The 12476-nt window shown below is 46.7% G+C and overlaps 1 protein-coding gene across 12 annotated transcripts in view; it reads right to left on the bottom strand.

Moving 5' to 3' along the window:
• The window catches only part of UNC80 (unc-80 homolog, NALCN channel complex subunit), a 114130-nt gene that overhangs the window by 96158 nt on the left and 5496 nt on the right, over positions 1–12476 (bottom strand). For all 12 annotated transcript variants that reach the window (XM_069860500.1, XM_069860506.1, XM_069860502.1 and 9 more), the window contains exons 3-7: positions 8599–8755; positions 7474–7772; positions 5644–5767; positions 4047–4120; positions 3457–3596 (exon numbers count right to left, since the gene is read on the bottom strand). In XM_069860500.1, the coding sequence (XP_069716601.1) occupies positions 3457–3596; positions 4047–4120; positions 5644–5767; positions 7474–7772; positions 8599–8755 (794 nt within the window). The remainder of the gene's footprint in view (positions 1–3456; positions 3597–4046; positions 4121–5643; positions 5768–7473; positions 7773–8598; positions 8756–12476) is intronic.

Genomic DNA, 12476 nt, shown 5'->3' with positions numbered 1-12476 from the left:
TCATCAGGCCTCGCTTCAAAAGGAGCAGGCAGAGCAGCTCAGTCAGTTAACCCTTTAAGCCAATTAAATAGATTCTTATACAAGTAGAAGTTACTGTTGTGGACACTCTTTGCCAAGATGTTTTTAGCCTACATTACGATTTTCCTGCCTTTCTGGTGGTATCATTTCGCAAGTATTGTAGAACCCGGTGCATGCAAAACCAAGACGTCTGCAGCAAGCCTCATCAATGAGACTCCAGAGATTTCTGATTCCAAAGAGAACATATTTGTTGTCACAGCCAATCGTATTGGAATACAATGCCTCTTTTTTATTTTTTGTTTTTATATCTTTTCTATCTCAGCAGAGTACAACTGTCCTGATCTACCCTCTGTGCAGTCACTAGCTGTTAGGAGACAATCTGTGGGAAGCAAGCAGTGAATGGGAGTAGGAGGAATGAGAATCACATGGCAAAAGAAGGTGTGAAATGTTGGGGGTAGGGCAGGAATGCTGGAGATCTGTTCTTTTATTTGCTTGTGAATGTTTCCACACCGTGAACTGAGTACTTCCGTGATTTTTGGTTTCTATAAAAATTAACAGCACTTCCATGAATTCAGGCATCTGGGAATCATCACAAGAACATCAAATATATAAATATTTTTAAAGCCAGTTATATTATCAGCTCTGCTAAACAACATGCAAACAGCATTGGCAGGGCATCCCTATCTCCAGCTGGGTACCACCACATTGTCAACAGAGGCGCCCAAGGCCAGCAAAGCATTAGAATCATAGAATGGTTTGAGTTGGAAGGGACCTCAAAATCTAATTCTATCCCCCTGCCAGGGGCAGGGACACCTCCCACTGGATCAGGGGCTCCAAGCCCCACCCAACCCCTCCAGGGATGGGGCAGCCACCACTGCTCTGGGCAGCCTGGGCCAGGGCCTCCCCACCCTCACTATGAAGAAATTCCTCCTTATATCTAGTCTAAATCTTCCCCTCTCCAATTTATAGCCATGTACAGGTTCTGGTAAAGGAGAAAGAAGTGTGCTGTGAACATCAACATCAATTGGAATCACATAAACCTTGCTCCGTACTTCACGCTTGGAAAAGGGGGGCAGGTGGCAAGGCTGGGCTCGTGTCTCGAACTGAACCCTGCGGGAGCTGGTGAGCTGCCAGCCTCGTGGGCCAATGCTGAAGGCACTTGGCGACTGCAGACCAGCCCGGCTGTGTCAGCATATGGCACTGTATGTAATCTATAGATTCAGAGCTTCTCCCCTACTGCTGTATTAAAGGTAAAAATGATACAAGTTTGACGACTCTGAAATGAGCTGTTATAAAAACCTGAAAAACTGAATTAGGGAGGAGAAAACCATGATAAACGGAAATATGCCACAATGTTTTCCCCAAAAACCTGTTGTGAAGGTTCCTTTTGTCACAGTCAAGTCACATAGATGTAGCCTGTGAAAAACACAAGGACAGCTGGGATGCTGAAAGCACCTCCCTCCAGATCAAGCTGCCCAAGCCCCATCCAACCTGGCCTTGAACACCTCCAGGGATGGGGCAGCTACAATTTCCCTGGGCAACCTGGGCCAGGGCCTCACCACTCTCATGTTAAGAAATTCCTCCTTATGTCCAGTCTAAATCCGCCCCTCTTCAATTTATCCCCATTGTCCCCAGTCCTATCACTCCAAGCCTTTGTAAACAGTCCCTCCCCAGCTTTCTTGTAGCTCCTTCAGGTACTGGAGGCTGCTCTAAGGTCTCCCCGGAACTTTCTCTTCTCCAGGCTGAACAAACCCAGCTCTCTCAGCCTGTCCTCGTACGGGAGGTGCTCCAGCCCTCGCATCATCCTCGTAGCCTCCTCTGGACCCGTTCCAACAGCTCAATCTCCTTCTTAGGCTGAGGATTCCAAACTGGACACAATACTCCAGGTGAGGTCTCACAAGAGAGGAACAGAGGGGCAGAATCCCCTCCCTCGCCCTGCTGGCTGCGCTGCTTTTGATGCAGCCCAGGACACAGTTGGTTTCTGGGCTGCCAGCGCACGTTGCCAGCTCATGTTGAGCTTCTCATCAATCAGCACCCCAAGACTTTCTCTTCAGAGCTGCTCCCAATCACATCATCCCCCAGCCTGGATTGCCAAAGCATCTGTGGAACCAGAAATCAAGCTCTGTGCTTCATTTAGAAGGAATCCTAGTGTCAGTATAGTCAGCTCTTGGCTGCCTGTGACTGCAAAGGGTGTGGGCAGGCAGCCTGCCTTCCACTCCGGCCCAAGGACAAAGGAATACGGAATACTGCAGCTCTGGGTAAGCAGAGTAAACAACATTTGTTCCCAGTTGTCTGTTGCTCAGCAACCAAAGCTCCCTGTACAGTTATAACTGATCAATGAGTCCTGCAAATGAGGAGGCATAATGATGCTCTCTTCAAAGCCTGTCTGGAGCTTCATCCCCATAGCAACCACCAGACCCAGCTTGACAAATTGATCACCTGATGCTGTCTTCTTAAAAGGCTGCTTATTTTTTATGGCTGTGAGCTCGCCGAGCAGCAGTGTTCACGCACAGAAAGGCGGTTCTGTCCCCAGCCTCAATTATACAGGCTCACATTAATACAAATTAAATAAAGACCCAGAATGGACAGCAGGCTTGATATACAATCCCTGAGGGAAGCCTCCTGATGGGACCAGAACCACAGAGAACTGCTTTGCCCCTTCCACGAGTGAAAGAGTGCATCAAATCCCTTTTTGAGAAATCAGAGCTGTTCCTAGATTATACCCAGAACTCCCCTCCCACATTTCTTCTGTCTCTGTGCTGAAGCCATGGACGGGGCCTTGAGCAGCCTGGTCTAGTAGGAGGTGTCCCTGCCCATGGCAGGGGATTGGGACTGGGTGATCTTTAAGGTCCTTTCCAACCCAAACTATTCTATGATTCTATGAATTTATCAGTGCCATGCTGGAAAACCCTGGCCTGAGCTCCACAGGGCAAGCTGGGAGGGTGTTGTCGTGGCCGGGCTTCTGTGTTAGCCTGTTCCTTCAGGCCAGCAGTCTAAAGCACGCCGAGCAGGAGGATGAGAAGGCATGGTGAAGGCAATGGAGAGAGGCTCACAAAACCCCTTTGCTAAAGGGAAGGAAAATTCCATCAGAAGGAAGCCAGAAAAGACACCAGCTGCCTGAGGCTGAATCCAGCTAACGAGTGTCAAACCTGCAGGCTATTTGTTGCTGTCTTTAATTTTAAGAAACCAATATATTAGAAAAGACCAAAGAAACTGTCTCAACAGGCCAGCTAGAGATTTCTCCAGTGGAAGAGGCATTGCATATCAAGTGTCACCACCTCTTCCATAACCCAAATCCAAGATTTGATGAACTAAGGGTTTGAGATAAACATCCAGCACCCTTGTTGCGTACAGACAGCAGCAGACTCAAGATAAAGGACTCTGTGTCCTCCACCACTGAGTTACACCAGCCCCACCTCCTGCTGAAGGGGTTTGTACCTGGGATGGGCAGTAACCCTCTCCTGAGAGGCTTGGGAGGAGACGCTTTCATCCAAAGAATTGCCGCGATGACATGCTGAAATGGTGGCCTTCGGAGGTACCGAATCTGGCTGGGTTGTCTCACAGACCACCTGCAGTCCCTTTGGATAGAATTAATAAAAAGAAATAGGTATATAAGCATATTTATATCTCCCGTATTAGTTTCCTTACCGTAGTTTGTGCTTAGACATGACTACTGCTTATATCATAATACCATAGTAATACCATGGAGAAACTGATCCAGCCTGGGGCTCCTCAGTGCCAGGCACTGTACGGGAAAAGGGTAAGACAGAGCTCTTGCCCAAGAAAATACATAAGATCAAGCTTCCATCACATAAAACAGGACAAGGCCAAGGAGATCCTGACAGCTGTACTCAATACCTTTTGGTTCCACTACAGACAAAGCTGGGAGCTCTCAAGAGAACTGTGAGGAGCTCTAATTTCTGGAGATGGAATACTTTAGGGTGGTAACTGCAACCGCGTTTCAATATCAACATCCCCCCTCCCTCAGCTCCTTATTCAAGCTCATCTAGCCTTGGCGTAGATCTTACCTCAGTACGTCCACTGTCCAGATTAGGGGATGCACAAGTCACGCTCTGATTGTTGGTGGGAGAACTTCTCTTAGCTGAGAAGAGAAGCCAAAGGAGGACATTTCAGGAATCATGTCTAATAATAAAATGTACCACTGAAACGATAAAGCAGAAAAAAAAACCAAACCCCAAGCAGCACCTCTCTGCTGCAGGCTTCCTAGGCATTACTCACAGCCAGAAAAAGGACTGTTCTGATTTTTGCACAATGCTTTCAATTGTGTTGTCAACCACATTGTCTGCTAAGAAACTCTATTTCTTTAAAACGAAATTTGAATATCAATTTCATTCTAAAGACACTTGGCATCAAACTGTGCATAGTGGTGCCTTTTATTTTGGAGCTCTTCCTCCTATTTTCACTTATATTCATCTCCTTTTCTAGGTCACAGCTCCCAGAATGCATTGTGATTTCCAATTTGACAGATACTTTCATCACAGGGAACACACAAGTGTCATACAGAAAGTTTGATCAGCGATGCTGTAGAAGAACAAAGGCATCGCAAAGATGAGGATGACGGTTCTTGAAATCCCAACACATGGAATCATAGAATCATTTGATTGGAAAAGACCTTTGAGAGCATGGAGTCCAGCTGTACCTGTCCACTGCTAAATCAGACCCCTGAGCACCTCTGCCAGGGCCCGAGAACCCTTTCCGTGAAGAAATGTTTCCTAATATCGAATCTAAACCTCCCCTGGAGCAAACTGAGGCTATTGAGATGCAACTTGGTATCAGAATAACTCCAAACAAAATATTGCAAAGCTTCTTCACTAGAATTTTTCATTTGTTGCTTGAATTAAAATTTAGGTAAATCTATTTTTTGTCCCAATTTGAGACATCAGTGCTAAGATAGAGAAATATTCCTTGATAATTCTAATTTCTAATTAGAATTCTAATTTCTATATCCATTCTGCTGAAAACACACTCAGAATATAACAGTATTTTCACTTCAGACTTACTCCAGAATTTATTCTCTAGGGATTTTCTGACCACACTCCAGACCTACAGATAAAAATTCAACAACTGAGAAAAACTTGGAGCTAATTCCTTTTGCTAGTTCCAGGGCTGAAATTCTATTCAGTTCCTGGAGTTAAAGCAGAGGGAGGAAGAACTTGATGTCAAAGATATTTTTAAATAATTGGAAAGACTTTAACCTATTCAGTTCTGGACTGGGCCTCCGGTACAAGCTTTCAGAAAAGAATATGAAATACAAAACAAGTTGTCATCAGAAAAATCAGTGAAGGGCATTTTTACCACTGTGAAAAACTACAGCTCCATGCTTTTCAGAATGAGCAAGCAATGCTACAGCAAGATACCCAGCACAATTTCAGTGTACTGCCTTGTAGGAGTTATGCGCAAATCTTGTTTTAAAACATAACAGTGAAAAGGATTTTTAGCCTTCCTCTGAGGGGAAACAACCTGAAACCACTCTCAAAGGTTTGACTGGTTCCTGCGGGATTAACATATTCCTTCAAATATGATGGCTACAGAGTAAGGCAGCATCAGGCAAAGGAAAGATTCCCCAGCTCCCGGGAGCTACATCCCCACAGCACGGCCACAGACCTGTAATGATGTTCCTGATCGGCTTTACAAGGGCGTTGAAGGCAGAAACTTCAGGCTGCCTGTGTTCCCACATAGGCTGCCAAATAACAAGGCCACTGGCCAACCGGAACGTCAGGTCAGACTCCTGGAAAGACAAGCAGAGGTTGTGGCACACAAGATCACACAAAAGAAGGTTGTTTCCAGTCTAAAAGGATTATCATGTCTCCGGAGTGGGCGAGGGAGGTCCCACTGATGTTGGTGCAGTCCAGCTATCCCCCACAAGGCAAACAAACATGGGCACGGCAGCTTTGGCAGCATAATTACAGCTGCACCGCTGTCTCCTGTTGACACGGCTCCACATGACTCTGCAGCTGAAATCAAGGATGCAGGCAGAGCTAAAGGAATGGCAGGAGCTGCCTGCTTGTAGCTCTCCAGCCCTTCCGTTCCCTACTCTTTCTTAGTGCTGTCTTGTCATAATGAGTTCAAAAGATTTGTTATAAGCTAAGCTTGTTTCTAATTAGTATTTTTACTAAGGAGCACCTTGCAGGGCTTTCGAGAGCGGCAGCAGTAACATGTTGCATTTTTCCTTTGCGCTGCAAGCTTTTGGTGCCATGCCAACACAGCATCAATTCTCCATAGTTGTTAAGGTACAGGATCATATGCATCCCCCTCGCCCCCTCTAAAACACGGACTTTTCAAACGTTCATCACTACAATATCTCAGATTTTCAAGGTAAGCCTGAGATATTGTTATTAATCCCAGCTTGTAAATGGGAAACTACATCTCAGAAAGATTAATATAAAACAAACGGAGACCTAATCCCTAACAGCCAGGGTCTACCTCCGGTTTAATTCCATTCATTCAAAGGGCAGCCCATATTAGTGTGTGTGGCACTGGGAAGAATTCAGTATTTCTTCCTGTCATAGCCCAGTAGCTTACACAGAAAATGTGGAACAAGTGAACAAGTATGAAAAATGTGAGCTAAATCAATAGAACAATGCTGTACAAGATTTCAGGAGCATAAGTAGGTAAATAATCTCGCTCTCCTTTCACCTGCCTTAACCAGGGGATTATCCTTTACCTGCTCTACTTCCTTATCTTCTTCAACTGCTGCAGCATGCAGGGCTGGATTAGAACAGATAACACCTCCATCACACCATGACTTTATAGACCTTTTTCAAGCACCTATTCTCCAGACCCAGTTTCCCTTCCAAGGACTAGCCGGTAACTTAAAGGATAAACGGCAGCCCTCCAAGGAGACTAAAGACAAGAGGCAGGAGTCAGAGCATGCAGAACACGTCTCATCACACCATGCTGCAAAGCTGATGCGTTCAGATTCAAACCACCAGCAAGACCTGCTTCCAATTTCAGAGCAAAGAAATGTTCTCTTGCCTCTGCCACTGCCATGTGGATACCACTATCATGCATTCCTGGTAATTAGCATCAGGATGATTAGTAATGACAAGAACAAATCCCAGTGGCAGCCCCACGGTAGAATCCTTGAAAAGCTAGCAAGGCTCTTCTGAGCAAATCACTGGAGCAAGCTAAAGCTCACAATCCTTTCTGCAGGTCCCAGAGACTTCACAAGGGCCCCAGATCTCTGACATTCCTGAGGGGTGAAAATGGCTCACTTCAGATTTATTTCCCTTTGTGTCTGCCTGACGCTGTGGTGATTGTCACTGGAAATATTTCTTCCTGATGGCAGTGGTATTCTGCCAGCTCATTAAAGGACTTCCACTGGTCACCCAGTGTATACTGTAAGCTGAGTTTATTAACAATCACAAAGGCAGAATCGTTCTTTCCCTGTTCAGAGGTGTCTCCACACAAGTACCCCAGCAGCGCTCCACTTACTTTAATCCTGTGGACAAGGGGAGCAAAGAGGAACACAAAGAGCTCCACTGTGGCCATGGAGTTCTGGAAGAACTTCCTTCTGTTATTCTCCTCCTCATCATTCGTGGTGCTGGGCCGGGGATGTCCTGGTGATCCCTGGTTTTCAGCCTGGTGGATGAAGGCGCTACTGCTCCCTCCCCAGCTAGAGCCTCTGTCTCCTCCGAATCGGTCATTGCTGCAGTCCTGAGGAGCCTCCAGCAGCATCCAGTGAAGGGTGTGAAGAAGCTTTGTTTCAGCTACTCCAAGCTTATCTTGATGTCCTGGATGGAAAAAAATGCATCACAGTATCTCATAAAGTTTCCATGAATGGTACTGTAGGGATTTTAGGAGCCACACAGGAAACTGGGCATCCAATGTCCTGATAAGCATTTGAAAATTAAAACTCTACCATTTAAAGTGTCAGCATTCTATTTCGTTATGTTTGAAAACTCCTCATGTACAAGTCTCCATTTACTTCACAGCATTTGCAGCTCAGTCCCTGAAATGTCTGTTGAAGGGACAGTGAATGCAGAGCTCCTAAAAGATGCCAGCTTTACAGGCTTTTCTCTTTGACTCTATTGAACGGCACGTCTCATGGAGCAAATTCCTGCTGAAATCACTGCTAAAATCAGTAAAAGAGTAGTAAAGCAAGTTAGATTTGTATCTTATCGTTCTTATTGTCTGACTGACATATCTGCTGAGAAGAAATGCCTGAACAAAATGAAAAAGAAGAATAAGAAGATATTAACAGTACCTACTGCAACTGGGCACTGCACCATGCTTTGAAAGAAAGGTGTATTCCCTCAAGGAACCTATATCCGAGAGGTGATAAGCCTTTGCTTAAAGCTATTTTTATCATCTCTGGAAAATTACTGGAAATATATTATTGAACTACGTTGACTCTTCAGCTCCCCAGCCCACTAATCTCACTAGGGAAGTTCTCACAGGTTGCCTTGCCCTAAATGAGAGCAGATGGAGAAAGGCAACCCGCAGAATGAACTAACTGGGATTCTAGGATTTAGACTATCTTGGCGCCTTGAGCATCATTCTGTCATATTTTGATCGATAACTTCAGTAATGGAAAAACAAGCTCACAGCAGCACTAACCCAGCTTGTTTCGGTTGGAGAGCAGCGTCGCGGTGCAGTGCAGCACATGCGGGAGTGCAGCTTGGACGAGTTCCCAGCGAGAAATGCTCTGGATGGCTTCGGAGAGAGCTGGAGAAAGGCCGTGCAGCTTGTTCTCTACGAGAACTCTTTCAAAAGACTAAAAGGAAGAACAAAGGACACTGTATATCTATTTCTCCGTATTCCTCCTCGTAGATGCAATATTTCTAAAAACTTGCAGTCTGTAAGTGTCCATGACATAACTAAAGCATACGTAGAAATTCTTCCTGAAAGACACAGGCTGTAGCTAGAGCTCACCAGCTGTTTGGACATAATTGGCTAAAAAATGAACGGGTCACTCAATGTATTTTCTGTAACGATAAATAATTTAAGCGAGTCTCATATGTATGTACGTGCTGACACCAACCATCTATTATCAGGCACTGGAACGGGCTGCCCAGGGAACTGGTTGAGTCAGCGTCCCTGGAGGTCTTCAAAAGATGGGTAGACGAAGTGTTCAGAGATAGTTTAGTAGTGGACAGGTATGGTTGGACTCGATCTCAAAGGTCTTTTCCAACCAAACAGTTCTATAATTCTATTACCAAGGCAGACTTACAGTTGTGCTGGCCATTAACCAGCTGGTTTGGGCTGGAAGGGACCTCATAGCCCATCCAGTCCCACCCCTGCCATGGGCAGGGACACCTCCCACTGGATCAGGGGCTCCAAGCCCCATCCAACCTGGCCTTGAACACCTCCAGGGATGGGGCAGCCACCCCTGCTCTGGGCAGCCTGGGCCAGGGCCTCCCCACCCTCACAGCAAAACATTTTTCCCCAAGATCTCATCTCAAATCTCCCCTCATTCCAGTTCAAATCATTACCCCAAATCCTCTCCCTGCCCTCCCTGATCAAGAGCCCCTCCCCAGCTTTCCTGGAGCCCCTTTCAGCCCTGGAAGCTGCTCTAAGGTCTCCCTGCAGCCTTCTCTTCTCCAGGCTGAACAACCCCAACTCTCTCAGCCTGTTCTCGTACAGGAGGTGTTCCAGCTCTTGGATCATCTTCGTGGCCTCCTCTCCGGACTTGCTCTAACAGATCTATGTCTTTCCTGTGTTGAGGATGCTAATCTGGCATGCCAGTAATCCTGTTGGAAGTCACAGGAGCTAATGAAGCCTGTATTTGTGTCACCCAGATGCTCTTTCAGTTCAGTGTAACATAAAGGGCAACCCATTAAAGGTACGTGAGCCTTAGGGAATGTTTTTACACCCTGCCACAAAAAATAATCTGTGCACAAAAATTTTGTTGAGCCGTGAGGTTGTGGTTTTGTGAACACTTAAAAGAGCTGATGGCTGCAGCAAGTTCATTATTTCCACCTGAAGCAACACAAAATAAGACTATTTGCCTTTGAAATCCCTAGGGAAGTTCTTTACTGCTAGCTGCTCCAAGCATTTCATTAAGCCCTTCCTCCGACCAGACACAAAGATCTCGTTATAGGTCACAAAAGCAGTTGCATTCCTCACTGAAGTTCCTCAAGCCAAGAAATACATTACTGATAACGAGTGTCCTTGCCATATACCAGCTTAGCCTCCTGGCTACCTATTTCTTCACAAGCTGTTTCACCAATTTCATCAGACACTGGGCCAACAAGTAACTGCTGGCATTGATGACCTAACGGGTGCTCCAAATGCCCTCACTCCAGGTTCACAAAGCTTATCCTTCAACTCTAGTCAGACTGATTTTTCCTGTAAAACTGGTGGGCTAATAAGAATAGACTTAATTAGAAAGAAGAAAAGCAGAAAGGGCAGCAGTGGTAGCCCAGCTCTCCTAAATGAGCAGCCACCCGCAGGCGTGTGAAGCAGGGGCAACAAGCACTCTTCTGCAGAACTCAGCAGCTGTGCACATTCATTCACAGAATCATAGAATTATTAAGGTTGGAAAAGACCTCTAAGATCCTGCAGTTCACCCCCACCGTGCCTACTAAACATTGCCCAGAAATGCCGCAGCTACATGCTTTTTGAACCCCTCCAAGGATGGAGACTCCACCACTGCCCTGGGCAGCCTCTGCCAGGGCTTCACCTTGCAGTAAAGAAATGTTTTCTGATATCCAGTCTAAACCTCCCCTGGGCTGCCAACAAATGTGTATGGAAAGTCACACTGCCCAACTACCAGAACGTTGGGTTCTAGCCAGAAACTCACCAGACTTCCTTTACAGAGCAATGGCTGAAATTGGAGGGCATTATTTGTAACGTGGACAAAAACACTGGCTTCCTGGGGATGAGTCAAAAAATAAAGTCTCATGGATTGGGTTGTCAGCAAAGTGCATTTCATAGAATCATGGAATTGTTTGGGTCAGAAGGGACCTCAAAACCCATCCAGTCCCACCCCTGCCACAGGTAGGGACACCTCCCACTGGATCAGGGGCTCCAAGCCCCATCCAACCTGGTCTTGAACCCCTCCAGGGATGGGGCAGCCACCCCTGCTCTGGACAACCTGGGCCAGGGCCTCCCCACCCTCAGAGCAAAACATTTCTTCCAAAGATCCCACCTCAACACCCCCCTCTTTCAGATAAAAAATATTCCCCCTCGTCCTATCCCTGCCCTCCCTGACCAAGAGTCCCTCCCTAGCAAGGAGTCTGCAATTATGTGTTTAAATTAGGCTTGTATTCACCTTTTCTGAACCACATGAAGCTTTTCCTACAGGGTTTGCCACCAGATGCCTCTGGTCTTTCCTGGCCTGCGCAGAAAGCTAAACTTATTTCTGTACTGCAATGAAAAGTTCAGCTTCCAGAACCGCATACGTGATCACAAGCATCTGAGACAGAAGCACTGCATGTTGCCATGAAAACACTAACAGAAAGGCTACCGTACAGCAACTACTGAGTGTCCCTGTGCTCTTCGGGCACTGGCTGGTACGGTCATGCATGCAGACGCGCTGTGCACGTACAGTCAGCAGGGAATCTAGCTGGCATCTGCCCATCGAGCCCAACAAGAACACAGAGTCCTTTGGACAAGTGTTCCCATAGGATTTGGATGTAGTTCTTCATAACAACGCACAGCAGCATCTGCCTGCACCACACATTCGAGTTTCAAGGTCCTGGGTTGGCATTCGTTCCTGTAGAGCCTCTTTTTTTGGTCTGCTATGGTTCCATTCTAACTTTCAGGACCTGCTACAGAGAATATACAGACATTAAGACAAAAGACCCAATTTTCAGTCTACATGAACCAAGCAAATGCTGCTACAGCTGAGAGGAGTTACACGCTTCAATGAGAAGGCTGAATGCCTCCAGTTAGCTCCTTGTAAGTCAGTCAGAAGAGAGACATTGTCAGGCTATGGAGCTGCAGCCTCAGGGCTGCTGCTCGGCTAAGAAAAGTCACCTGCTTCCAGCAGGCTTGTCTGTCCCTGCAACACCCCACGTGCCAAAGGAGGATAAAGAACATCTGCCAAGATGGTAGCGAGGGAAGACAGCGTGATCCCTTGGCTGGAGAAAGGGCAGCCCCTTGCAGCCGTGATCTGTGTGTTCAGCTCCCTCAGGGCCAATTACACAGCATTTTTCCTTTTAGGCTGGTGATGCCATCTGTGTGCACAGGGAGCGGTGGCCAGCCTTGTCTGGCTGCCTTCCCACTGCTACTGTTCTCCTTCTCCTTTCTTCTCCACCAAGAACCAAAAGGCCCTTGTGACCAGGGCAGCCTGCACTTCACTTTGCTGCTGGAATGGGAACAGCGAGCTGCCTGAAGAAGCCGAGACAAGCAGTACTGGACCGAGCAGATTCTGGCTGGGCTTTGCCCTGGTTTCCTACAAAGCTTTGCTCAGGTCACGTGAACTTACCCTGCTCTAAGCCCAGGGGAGCTGCACCCGCAGCGAACAGCACAAGGGGGCAAGGGCTCAGCCA

This window comes from Phaenicophaeus curvirostris, chromosome 7 (genome assembly GCF_032191515.1).
Source record: "Phaenicophaeus curvirostris isolate KB17595 chromosome 7, BPBGC_Pcur_1.0, whole genome shotgun sequence".
Taxonomy (NCBI): Eukaryota; Metazoa; Chordata; class Aves; order Cuculiformes; family Cuculidae; genus Phaenicophaeus; species Phaenicophaeus curvirostris.
The sequence above is the reverse complement of the archived record's forward strand: the minus strand, read 5'-3'. Positions and strand labels throughout refer to the sequence as shown.